This window comes from Mustela nivalis (assembly GCF_964662115.1).
Source record: "Mustela nivalis genome assembly, chromosome: 16".
Classification (NCBI taxonomy): domain Eukaryota; kingdom Metazoa; phylum Chordata; class Mammalia; order Carnivora; family Mustelidae; genus Mustela; species Mustela nivalis.
The window spans coordinates 63,583,679-63,593,811 of record NC_139035.1 but is presented as its reverse complement, the minus strand read 5'-3'; the positions used below and the strand labels follow the sequence as shown (position 1 = coordinate 63,593,811).

The following is a 10,133-nucleotide window of genomic DNA, read 5'->3' as shown; positions in this document are numbered from 1 at the left end:
GAGGGCAGGAGAGGAGGAAGACGGGAAGGTAGGCGAGGAAAGCAGGAGGGCCCTCTGGGGGAAGGAGGGGGTGGATGGGCCTCGCGGCTGCTCATTAGTGTTTGCTGCATGTTGAGAAGTGGGAAACATTTCGTCCGTGTGCACCGTGGGGCTGGGCTTGAACCAGACAACGCGCAGACTAGAAACACGGTAACAGACCTGACGGTGAGCGAGGGAGTCATTCGAAATGGAAACCAGTGGGACGGTCCTACCCACGGAATTCTCAGAACCTGAGCGGGCGAGCATCTGGCCCTGGGAGTGCAGAACATGCCCTCGGGTTATAGCTGTCCCCCGAGGCCAGCCTACTGTGTGTCCGGACGCCCACTGCACACAGGTCAAGATAAAAGAATCAGGGTGGTCAGCTCCGCGGGCGGAGTAGGACTCTGAGTCAGTAGGCATGGTCTGGGATCAGGCTCTATAATAAGATTTCGCCATAATGGGTGGACAGGACACCATTCTCCATGTTCCTGGTAGAACACGGGTGAAGTAGGGCTCGGGACTGGATTGAAAGACCTGCCCTTGACGGTGGGAATGGTGGGATGTCCTAATCCCTAGGACTTTCCTGCCTACCTTCCTTCCTTGGCTAGACTGGGAGAGACCGCATAGCAGCACGGCATTTGAAAGTGTGGAGTCGATTCAGACTGTCTTTTTTTTTTTTATTGATTTGGGAGAGAGTGCGAGAACAGGAGCGGGGAGGCGGGCAGGTGGGGGAGGGAGAGGCAGACTCGCCACTGAGCAGGGAGCCCACATGGGGCTCAACCCCGGGACCCTGAGATCGTGATCTGTGCCAAAGGCAGACGCTTAACCAACTGAGCTCCCCAGGCGCCCCATGGAGTCAGACTGCCTTGATTCAGATTCTGGCTTTGCTACTTCTTAGCTGTTATGACCGTAGGCAAGTTAATGACCCTCTCTTACCTCAGTTTCCATGCCTGTAAAATGAGAATAGTAGCAAGAGCCATCTTATGGGGCTGCCACAGTGACTCAGCGTGCCAGTGTTTGTGGTGTGTGCAGACACGTGACTGGCACATAGGCAGTATTACACATGTGGTTACTAATAGGGCGAGGGGCGGTGGCGTGTGCAGGCCCTGACTCCCTTCGAGATCCCCCGCTGAGTCCCATAAGGAAAAGGAAGGACCTGCCAGCTCATATCACTGTTGTTATTCCTGACCAGAAGGGCGCCCGGGAGTTCGTAATGCATACCTGGCTAGGACGTGAGGCAGAGAGAGTGGAGAAACCCTCCCTGGGCACAGCGATTTGTGGGGCCAGCATCGATGCTGGGGAGGTGGAGTTTGCGGGACAGGGACTCTGACCGAGCAGTGTCTGGTTCGCCCAGAGCGGACCTCGTGCCTCGTTCACCCACAGTGCAGGGAGTCTGACTGCTTACAGGTGATGTACCAGAGGACCTCGGTTCATCGAATAGTGCTGAGTTTCTGGAAAACAACCCGAGGGTTGGGGCAGAGACCAGGCACCAGTAAAGGGCAGAGAACTAGACAGTGTGGGCGCTAACAACCTGTGATCTAACTGTCCCCACCCCCAACCTCAGCAAATCACCAAAACTAAATCTAGAAATCCAGTGTTCCGAGCAGCTATTTTGAGAACTGGCTGGAGAGGGTGGAGGGCGGAGGGCGGAGGGCGGAGGGGCAGGGGGTAGAAGCCTCCCCGTACTACTTTCCCGCGGAAGGCGCCAGGGAGATTTCCAGGGGCCTTGTGAGCAACAGGGGTTTTCTCCTCCTTACAACACCCTTTTCTGGTCTCCCCGGCGCCCTCTTGTACATTTACGCCAAGTGGAGCTGAGAAGCCCTGGAGGACCAGACAGCTGAGCCGTGGCTCCATTCCAGGGTCCATAATCTCAGGAGAGACTCAGGAAGGGGGACAACTGGCAGGGCAGAGGGGTGGGGAGTGGTGGCCTGGATGGTTCTGTCCTGACACATATTCGGGCTTGGGAGATGGTCAAGATTAGCTCACCCGGGAAGCGAAGTAGAGGAAGAGTCAGCCATCAGAGGGGAGATATTTAGAATTGGGTCCAGATTTTCCTCCAGAGGGGAAGGGCTGGGGCGAGAAGAATAGAGCTTAGAGTCAGTCAGAGGGATAACAGTTAAAGCCAGGATCAGAGTCGGGGATTTGCCTGGCAATAGAGAAAGTAGGAGTTAACGTCAGAGATCATGGCACTATAGAATTTGCCTCACGACCCATGACTCTTTGGTCTGGACTGTGGACTGTTAGCCTGTCACCCACCCATGGCCTGCTTTTGCAGTGTGGACAAGCCTCTTACGATGGCGGTGTACCAGAGTGAACCCGGTCACGCGGGTGACTGCTGGGCCATTGTATCGATCGTGTGCAAATAAATAAATAAATAAATAATGACTGGGACCACAGGAAGGTCACAGGGGAAGAAAGCAATGACCGGCCGGTGTCCCAAGAACGACCGTTCTTTTCATGGACCCTTTCTTTGGGCCAAGGGGGATTAGCAGAAACTCCCACAGAGTTTCCAGATTTTTAAATAAATAAACAGATAGATAGATAAGCAGTCTATATCCTTTACAAAATTGGACCATATCATTCCACAACCTACTTTTACAAATGCTTACTTTTTGTTTTCCTTTAAATTATTGTTGTCTCCCCGCCCAACTTTTTATTCAAAAAACTTATCCGAGTTGAAAGAATAATAGTTCAGTGTGCATCCAGATGCTTTTCACCTACATTTGGTCATTGCTGGCACATTGGTGTGTTTGGGCGAGCATGTGACAGTCCTTCAGCTGTGGAAGTAGTACAGCCTGGTGGCTGAACGCCGAGTTCGTTGCTCTGCAGCCCGAAGTCAGCTCTGCTGGTTTCTAGCTCTGTGGCTTGACCTTGGACACTGTCTTTAACATCTTGAAGCCTCGTCCGTCAATTATAAAATAGGGGTGACACCTCGGAAATTTCAGAGGATTCAATAGGATAATGTTAGGCATGTAATAAATGCTCAGTAAATATTGTTTGGGCGCTTGTCTTATCTCTTCACTCGGTGTGGAAGTTGGGGACAGTCTCATAACTGGTTTCTCTTTACATCCGTGTCCATCACCCTGCTGCGGGCCCTGCGTGCTGCCTGGTATTCCTGCCTGCCGGGACTCACTGTTTCTTACTTTCTTACGTGATCGTCTCACTCGTTCGCTTTTCTCCTCAAACCTTTCCTTTTTTTTAAAAACGTTTTCTTTTTTTTTTTTTTTAAAGATTTATTTATTTATTTATTTGACAGAGAGAAATCACAAGTAGGCAGAGAGGCAGGCAGAGAGAGAGAGAGAGGAGGAAGCAGGCTCCCTGCTGCGCAGAGAGCCCGATGCGGGACTCGATCCCAGGACCCTGAGATCATGACCTGAGCCGAAGGCAGCGGCTCAACCACTGAGCCACCAAGGCGCCCCTAAACGTTTTCTTTTTTAAGATTTTGTTTATTTATTTGACAGAGAGAGCACAAGCAGGGGGAGCAGCAGGCAGAGGGCGAGGGACAAGCAGACTCCCCACAGAGCAGAAAGCCCAATGCAGGGCTCGATCCCAGGACCCTGACGTCATGACCTGAACCGAAGGCAGACGCTTCGCGGACGAGCCACCCAGACACCCCCAACAAAGTGATTCCCTAAAAACATGTCAAGCCACGTTTCCTTCTGTCCCAAACTTTGTAACGCTTTCCCATCAACTCAGAAAAAAAGTCCAAGCCTTTGCTGTGGTCCAGAGACTTCCATATTCTGGCTGTCCACCCAACTTCCTAACTCCTCTCTCCCTTATTCACTCGGCTCCAGCCATGCTGGCTTTCTTACTCTTCCTTCAGTAGAGCCAGGCACAAAACCTGCCACAGGGCCTTTCCATCTCATCTTTCATCCGCCTAGAAGGCTCTTCTCCCACACATTCACATGGCTCGCTTCGATGTCATTCAAGCCTCTGCTCAAATGTCACTCATCTCAGAGGCCTTCCTAGACTACGCTCTTCTGTTTTCCTTCTTGAAGCGTGTCACAACTGGCATCATTGTTCAATGAGTTCAGGAATTTATTTTGCTTGCTGCTGTGTCTAGAATAATAGTTGGCCTGTGGGAAGCACCGGTACAGTAGTTGGAGAAATGAATCTGATGTTTCTTCTATACTCGGTTAGTGCCTAGAACCAAACTCGAGGAAGTGGTTGATGAATATTTATCAAAATTGGGCTTAAATGGCATAATCTACACAGCATGCTCTGGAATTTATCGACTTCTTAAAGCAGAGCCCTGATACCTGGCAGTCATTTCACCAAGGTTTGCTTCGGTAAAATGAGGGAAGATGCCGTGTACTCCACGGAACTATTCTAAGGATGAGATACAGAACCTTCGTGAGAAGCCCTCAGTTCCTCAGCCCTCAATACAGTTCCTGTATTTTAGCAAATAGCAAATACTCAGATTGTGAAATGAGTAAACAGACTCCACGTGTACCCAGGAGCCCACGGGTATGACTTGATCTCAAGATGAAGTGTGCTTGAGACAGGAGTGTCTAGATGGAGCAACTCTATTGATACGATTCTGAGGATGGGGAATTACTGTTATTTTAACTTGAACTCTCCATCTGGGCAGAGAGGCTAGAAAAAACACACATATCAGTTGACTAATCTAATTTCAAATTCATGGCCTTGGACTTAGGAGGGGGCCCCAGTGCTTCCCAGCAATGCTGTACCATCAGTTCCATCACTTTCCTGCTTTCCTTAGACGAGTGTCGCAAACCTTCTTTCCCCGTTCTTCAAGACCTCTTCCCTGCTCCTCTGGGATGATGACTTTGTTACTATTTTACTTCAAAAACAGAAGCAATGAGAAGAGACCTTGTACATGTCCCCACCTGCCTGCTTGTGGGCCCACAAGCTCTACTTTCCCTCCAGTTACTGTGGGTGATCTGTCCTTATCCTGTTCGGGGCCACCCGCTGCTCATGCACTGGATCTCATTCTTTCTCCTCCTGCAAGGATTCTCTTTCTGTCCTACCGTTTGCCCTTCTCTACTGAGTCATTTTCTTTCTTTCTTTTTTAGATTTTGTTTATTTGAGAGAGAGAAAGAGAGCAGGAGCACAAGCAGGGGGGCACAGAGGCAGAGGGAGAAGTAGACTCCCCACTGAGCGGAGAGCCTGACATGGGATTTGATCCCAGGACCCTGGGATCATGACCTGAGCCAAGGCAGATGCTTCACCGACTGAGCCACCCAGGCTCCCCTCTCCTGAATCATTTTCATAAAACACAATCATTCTATAATTTCTGCCATCTTAAGTCAAATCATCTCATGCCCTGTATCTCATGCCCTCAAATATCCCCTGCCGCCATTTTGGGGGAACTTGTTCTCTCTTCGCTGCTTCAGTGTCTCTCCTCCATTTTCCTCACAAACCCATTCTACCCAGACTTTTGCGTCTTGCGCTGTGACTTTTCTTGTCGAAGCCCCCGGTGATTTCCATACAACAAAACCCAGTGGCCCATCCCGGCTTATCTTACTTGGCCCACCTGCTGAGTTGGACGCAACCAATCACTCTCTCCTGCTTGAAATAGTTTGACATGCTTTCTAAACCCCTATAATCTCTTGGCTTTCTTCCTACTTGACTTCTCAATTTTTCTCAATTTTTCCTCTTTTTCTACAACCTCTCATCACTGGAATGCCCCAGGGTTTGGCGCTTTTCCCTTCTTTATCTAACGGTGGTCCCCAGTCCGGTGGCTTTAAATGTCATCCGTAGGTAAATAACAGGCTCATTTATATCTCTAAGCCAGATCCTGCTCCCTAACTCCTTTTGGATATCCAGCAGCTTATAAAAACATCTCCTCTTGAGTGATTAATAGGCTTCTCTTTTTCCTTAAACCTGCTGCTCCTGCAGTCTTCTCCATTCTTTTTTTTTTTCTTTTCTTCAGTTCCTCAAGTCAAATACTTTGGAGTCATCCTTGACCACTTTCTCAAAAATGCCACTTATCCCACCAACCTAGTCCCTTTGGCCATAGCTTGAAAATATACCCAGGATTGAGGGGCGCCTGGGTGGCTCAGTGGGTTAAGCCTCTGCCTTTGGCTCAGGTCATGATCCCAGGGTTCTGGGATCGAGCCCCACATCGAGCTCTCTGCTCAGTGGAGAGCCTGCTTCCCTTCCTCTCTCTCTGCCTACTTGTGATCTCTGTCTGTCAAATAAATAAATAAAATCTTTAAAAAAAGAAAATAAACCCAGGATCGAAGCCCACCTCACCACCCCCGGTGCCCCCTGTGCAGACCCAAGCAACCGTTATTTCCTGCCTCGCTCTCTGCAGGAACCTCCTATCAGGTTTTCCTGCTTCCTCCCTCGTGCCCTCTTTGTGCAAAGTGATGGTCTCCAGTGCCTGCTCATCTCACTTGTGAAAGTCAGACTCCTTAAGAAGACTCCCAAGATCCGACATCATCTGCCCGCCCGAGTTCTCTCTGACCAGTCTCCGTCCCCTTCCTCCTGCTTCCTTCCTCCCTTACTCCAGCTGCATCGGCCTCTTGCTACGGCTCGGATAGGCTCCTCTCACTTCCCACGGCCGTCAGCACCTCCTGCCTGGACTCGGGTAACCCTTCCTCCTTTATCTCTTGTAGCCTTTGGCTCAAATGCCACTTCCAGACAGAATTTTCCTGACCACTCTCGGTAAAACTGTATTTCTCCATTCCCACGAGCACTCACGACCTGCTTCCTGGTCTTTCCTCAGCAACACTTATCACCCCCTAACCTAACATTTTGTTGAATAATCTCTCTGGATACTAGAATGTAAACCCATGAGGGCAAGATTTTTTCTGTTTTGTCCTCGCAATGTTCCTAGGACCAATAAATGCTTGTTGAATGAGGGTTTTTTTTTTTAAGATTTTGTTTATTTATCTAACAGAGAGGGACACAGCGAGAGAGGGAACAGGAGCAGAGGGAGTGGGAGAGGGAAAAGCAGGCTCCCCGCTGAGCAGGGAGCGATGTGCGGCTTGATGCCTGGACCCTGGGATCATGACCTGAGCAGACACCTAACGACTGAGCCACCCAGGCGCCCTTGTTGAATGAGTTTTGAGGACTTTTCTCCCTCTCTCTGATCTTCAGAAGACCGAAGAGTGCACCTGGTAAAAGGAGGACCTGAGAGTGTTGATGATGAGTCTATAGGGACGGCACCTTAATGATTCTATGAACATCTAATACTCGGATTTTTCTTTTCCAGCTGAATACCAAAACATCCCCAGCAACCAACCAGGCACCTGGCCCAGAGGAAAAAGGTGAGTGGTGTCAGGTCTGTTGGTGTGTAGAGCACGTGAATACGGGGATGGCAGGACAGGTAGGGCCATAAGTCTGGACGCTCCTAGAGTCGGATGTAGTTGGAATAAGAATGTGAACAAGTGAAACAAAGCACTAGCAAGAACCACTATACCTGTAGGCTTTCTTCCACTTTTTCCTAAAAAGGAAATCTACTGGTATTTACTCCTTGATTCTGGCTCTGCAATGCTTGGAAACAGGCACCGTGATAGAAGGAAGCTCATGAGATTATCCAGCCACTGTCTCAAGCAGAAATTGGGGGAAAGCTGGGTAAAGTCAGTATGCTCTCTTTGAGTTGTAAGACTGAGGAATAAGTGATAATAGATGACATTTGTCCTCTTGGTCTAAGAGTGGCAAAGCTCCCGAGTAAGTTGAGCTACTTCTCAGCCTAGGTACCCCGACTAAGTCTTTCAGGAGAGTAATCAGACATTTCTGGTTCCAGCAAAGATTGTAGAACCTCCCAGAGCCCAGCAGGAAATGGACCCTAACCATCGTATTTGAGGCCTGGAGAAAGGGGCTGGGGCAATGCAGGTTTACTCATCAGTGACTCTCTCTCAACTATCTGCAGGGAAAGCTGGCAATGCCAAGAAGGCTGAGGAGGAGGAGGAGATTGACATTGACCTGACTGCGCCGGAAACAGAGAAGGCCGCCCTTGCCATCCAGGGCAAGTTCCGGAGATTCCAGAAAAGGAAAAAGGATCCCAGCTCCTGAACCACCAGCCTTGCCCTTCACCTCTTCCCTCTCCCCTTCACCGCAGCCTGACTCCTATGTGTCTTTGTCTCTTGGTCCCTCCAGCCTCTTGTTGAGGCAAGTTCAACCCTTATATATTATTTTCTCTGGTCCCCCCTCCTGCCATCACAACAGTAGAGGCTCAAGGAATGTGGGGGAAGATGAAGAGTTCAATTGGCAGCCACTTGCCCAAGGGCGGACCAGTTTGTCCTTGGGATAAGCCTCCTTGACCAGTACCCGTGCCTGGCCTGTGAGGTTGAAGAGCAGAGGCTGTAAGGCTGAGAGAGGGACCCTGGACAGTGCTGGGGGGAGGGGAGAACCTTCAGAGTAGGGTGCCGGAGGGTGGGCCTAAGCATCGTTCCACGTTGCAACAGTCACACTTCAGGTAACGTGTTTCTGCTCTTATGTCCTTCTGCACCAACACACCCACCTTCCCTCCTGTGAGCTAAGCGACAGGGGGGACTGGACCCTCCCTCTGCTCAAGGCAGACCCAGATCGAGCACCTTCCACATTAGTGCATGCTGCGTAGGCGAGTTCCAAGGAAGGAAGCGTGGGGTGGGTGGAGGCCCCAGGGCCTTCCTTCACCGTCCAGTCCAGGACCATCGGGGCAGAGGAAGAAGAGGTTTCAGAGGAGCGCGGGCAGGGAGCTGGGCCTAGAGTAGATTTGGGGATGAAAGAAAGGTAAAGGAGACACCCCTACTGCCGGTAAATGTGGACGAGATGAAGGATTTCTGCTACCCTGCCTACCTCCAACCTCCCAAACCCAGCCATCCCTAGAGGCCACGCCAACCCAGGGACCCCTGGAGTTCCCACCTCCCCCACTGTGCAGTCAGAGCAGAGTGGAATAGCCGCTCTGTGATTCGAGCATGTTGAATCATGATTAAAAACAACAAAACAAAACCCCAGTGGGGTCATCTAGCCTCTACTTCTGTTTTTTCTTGGGACGAATGCGCATGTGGCCTCGGGGAGGGTGGGGGCCTGACCGATCAGGTAGACCACACCACAGCACAGGAACCAACACTGCCCAAGCAAGCTGTAGACTGAGACCCATCCCTTCCTCCCTCCCCTCTCCCCCTTCCCCCTCCCCCCTCCCTCGACCTTGCCCTCACCTTGATTCACCGGCCACACAGTCTTTGTATGCTGCTGTCACCAGGTCTCTGTATGCGGCTGTCACCACCCCCGTGCACACCTGCGAGGCTGCTAGCCGCCTTCCCGCTGGCCTTCCCGCTCGCCTTCTGGCTGAAAGCACTCTTGGGATCTATCCTGTGGAAAACAAACCCCACCTTCCTTGCTGCCTATCCCCAGATGACCGCTTGCTTGCTGTCCCTCCTGCTTTGGTTTCCTCCCACACTCCCTCTCCCTCCCACTGTTTCTCTAACGTAGGGGAAGGAGAAGACGACTCTGGGTCAGTAGAGAACACCACTGTCGTGCTGAAGATTTTAAACCATGAATTAAATAAAATGACGGCATTCCGGGGAGCTCACACTGCTGAGAACTGGTCTCTATGCATTGAGACCGGAAGCCGAATCCTGGAAGATCAAGCAAGAGAAGCTCATTCTCACACACGCTCTTCACGTCTTAGCACTCACCCTTCCTTTCCTGATTCAAGAATACAGGAGCTGAGGGGCCGCCAGGTGGCTCCGTCTGTTGAGCGTCCAGCTCTTGGTTTTGGCTCAGGTTCTGATCTCGGGGTTGTGGGATGGAGCCCCTCTTTAGGGCTCTGTGCTCAGCGGGGTGTCTGCTTGAGATTCTCTCTCTCCCTCTCCCTTGCTCTCAAATGAATAAATAAATAAATGAACAAACAAAGAATGCCGATGCTGAAACCACGCAGTGGCTGGGCGTAGGAAGCAAGGGACAATAGCCCTGGAAGGAAACCTATACCCGGAAGCTGACCGTTGCCTAGCAAGCCTGTGGCTGCAGGATATTCCATGGACAGGAGATGGGTGTTGGTTGTGCCTCACCTGGGTCTGGCCCTGTGGACACTGAGGTAAGATAGGTGCTCCCTGTTCCCAGCGATCTGGGCTTCTGAGAGCTGGGGTGCTAAGGAAACAGCAGGGTTGGCCATCAGCCCGCTCCTGTTGGCCCCGCTGCATGGGGAGTTATCAGCCTTT

General features: G+C 51.0%; 2 protein-coding genes across 2 annotated transcripts in view; both read left to right on the top strand.

Moving 5' to 3' along the window:
- Window positions 1-8,936, top strand: part of PCP4L1 (Purkinje cell protein 4 like 1) — a 22,367-nt gene extending 13,431 nt beyond the window's left edge. Inside the window, exons 2-3 of the mRNA XM_082704226.1 lie at window positions 7,202-7,256; window positions 7,862-8,936. Coding sequence (XP_082560352.1) covers window positions 7,202-7,256; window positions 7,862-8,004 — 198 coding nt within the window. The 3' untranslated portion in view covers window positions 8,005-8,936. The remainder of the gene's footprint in view (window positions 1-7,201; window positions 7,257-7,861) is intronic.
- A 998-nt stretch (window positions 8,937-9,934) lies between these two features.
- SDHC (succinate dehydrogenase complex subunit C) overlaps window positions 9,935-10,133 on the top strand; it is a 51,370-nt gene continuing 51,171 nt past the window's right edge. The window contains exon 1 of the mRNA XM_082704221.1: window positions 9,935-10,009. The gene's annotated coding sequence lies outside the window, so the exon portion shown is untranslated. The remainder of the gene's footprint in view (window positions 10,010-10,133) is intronic.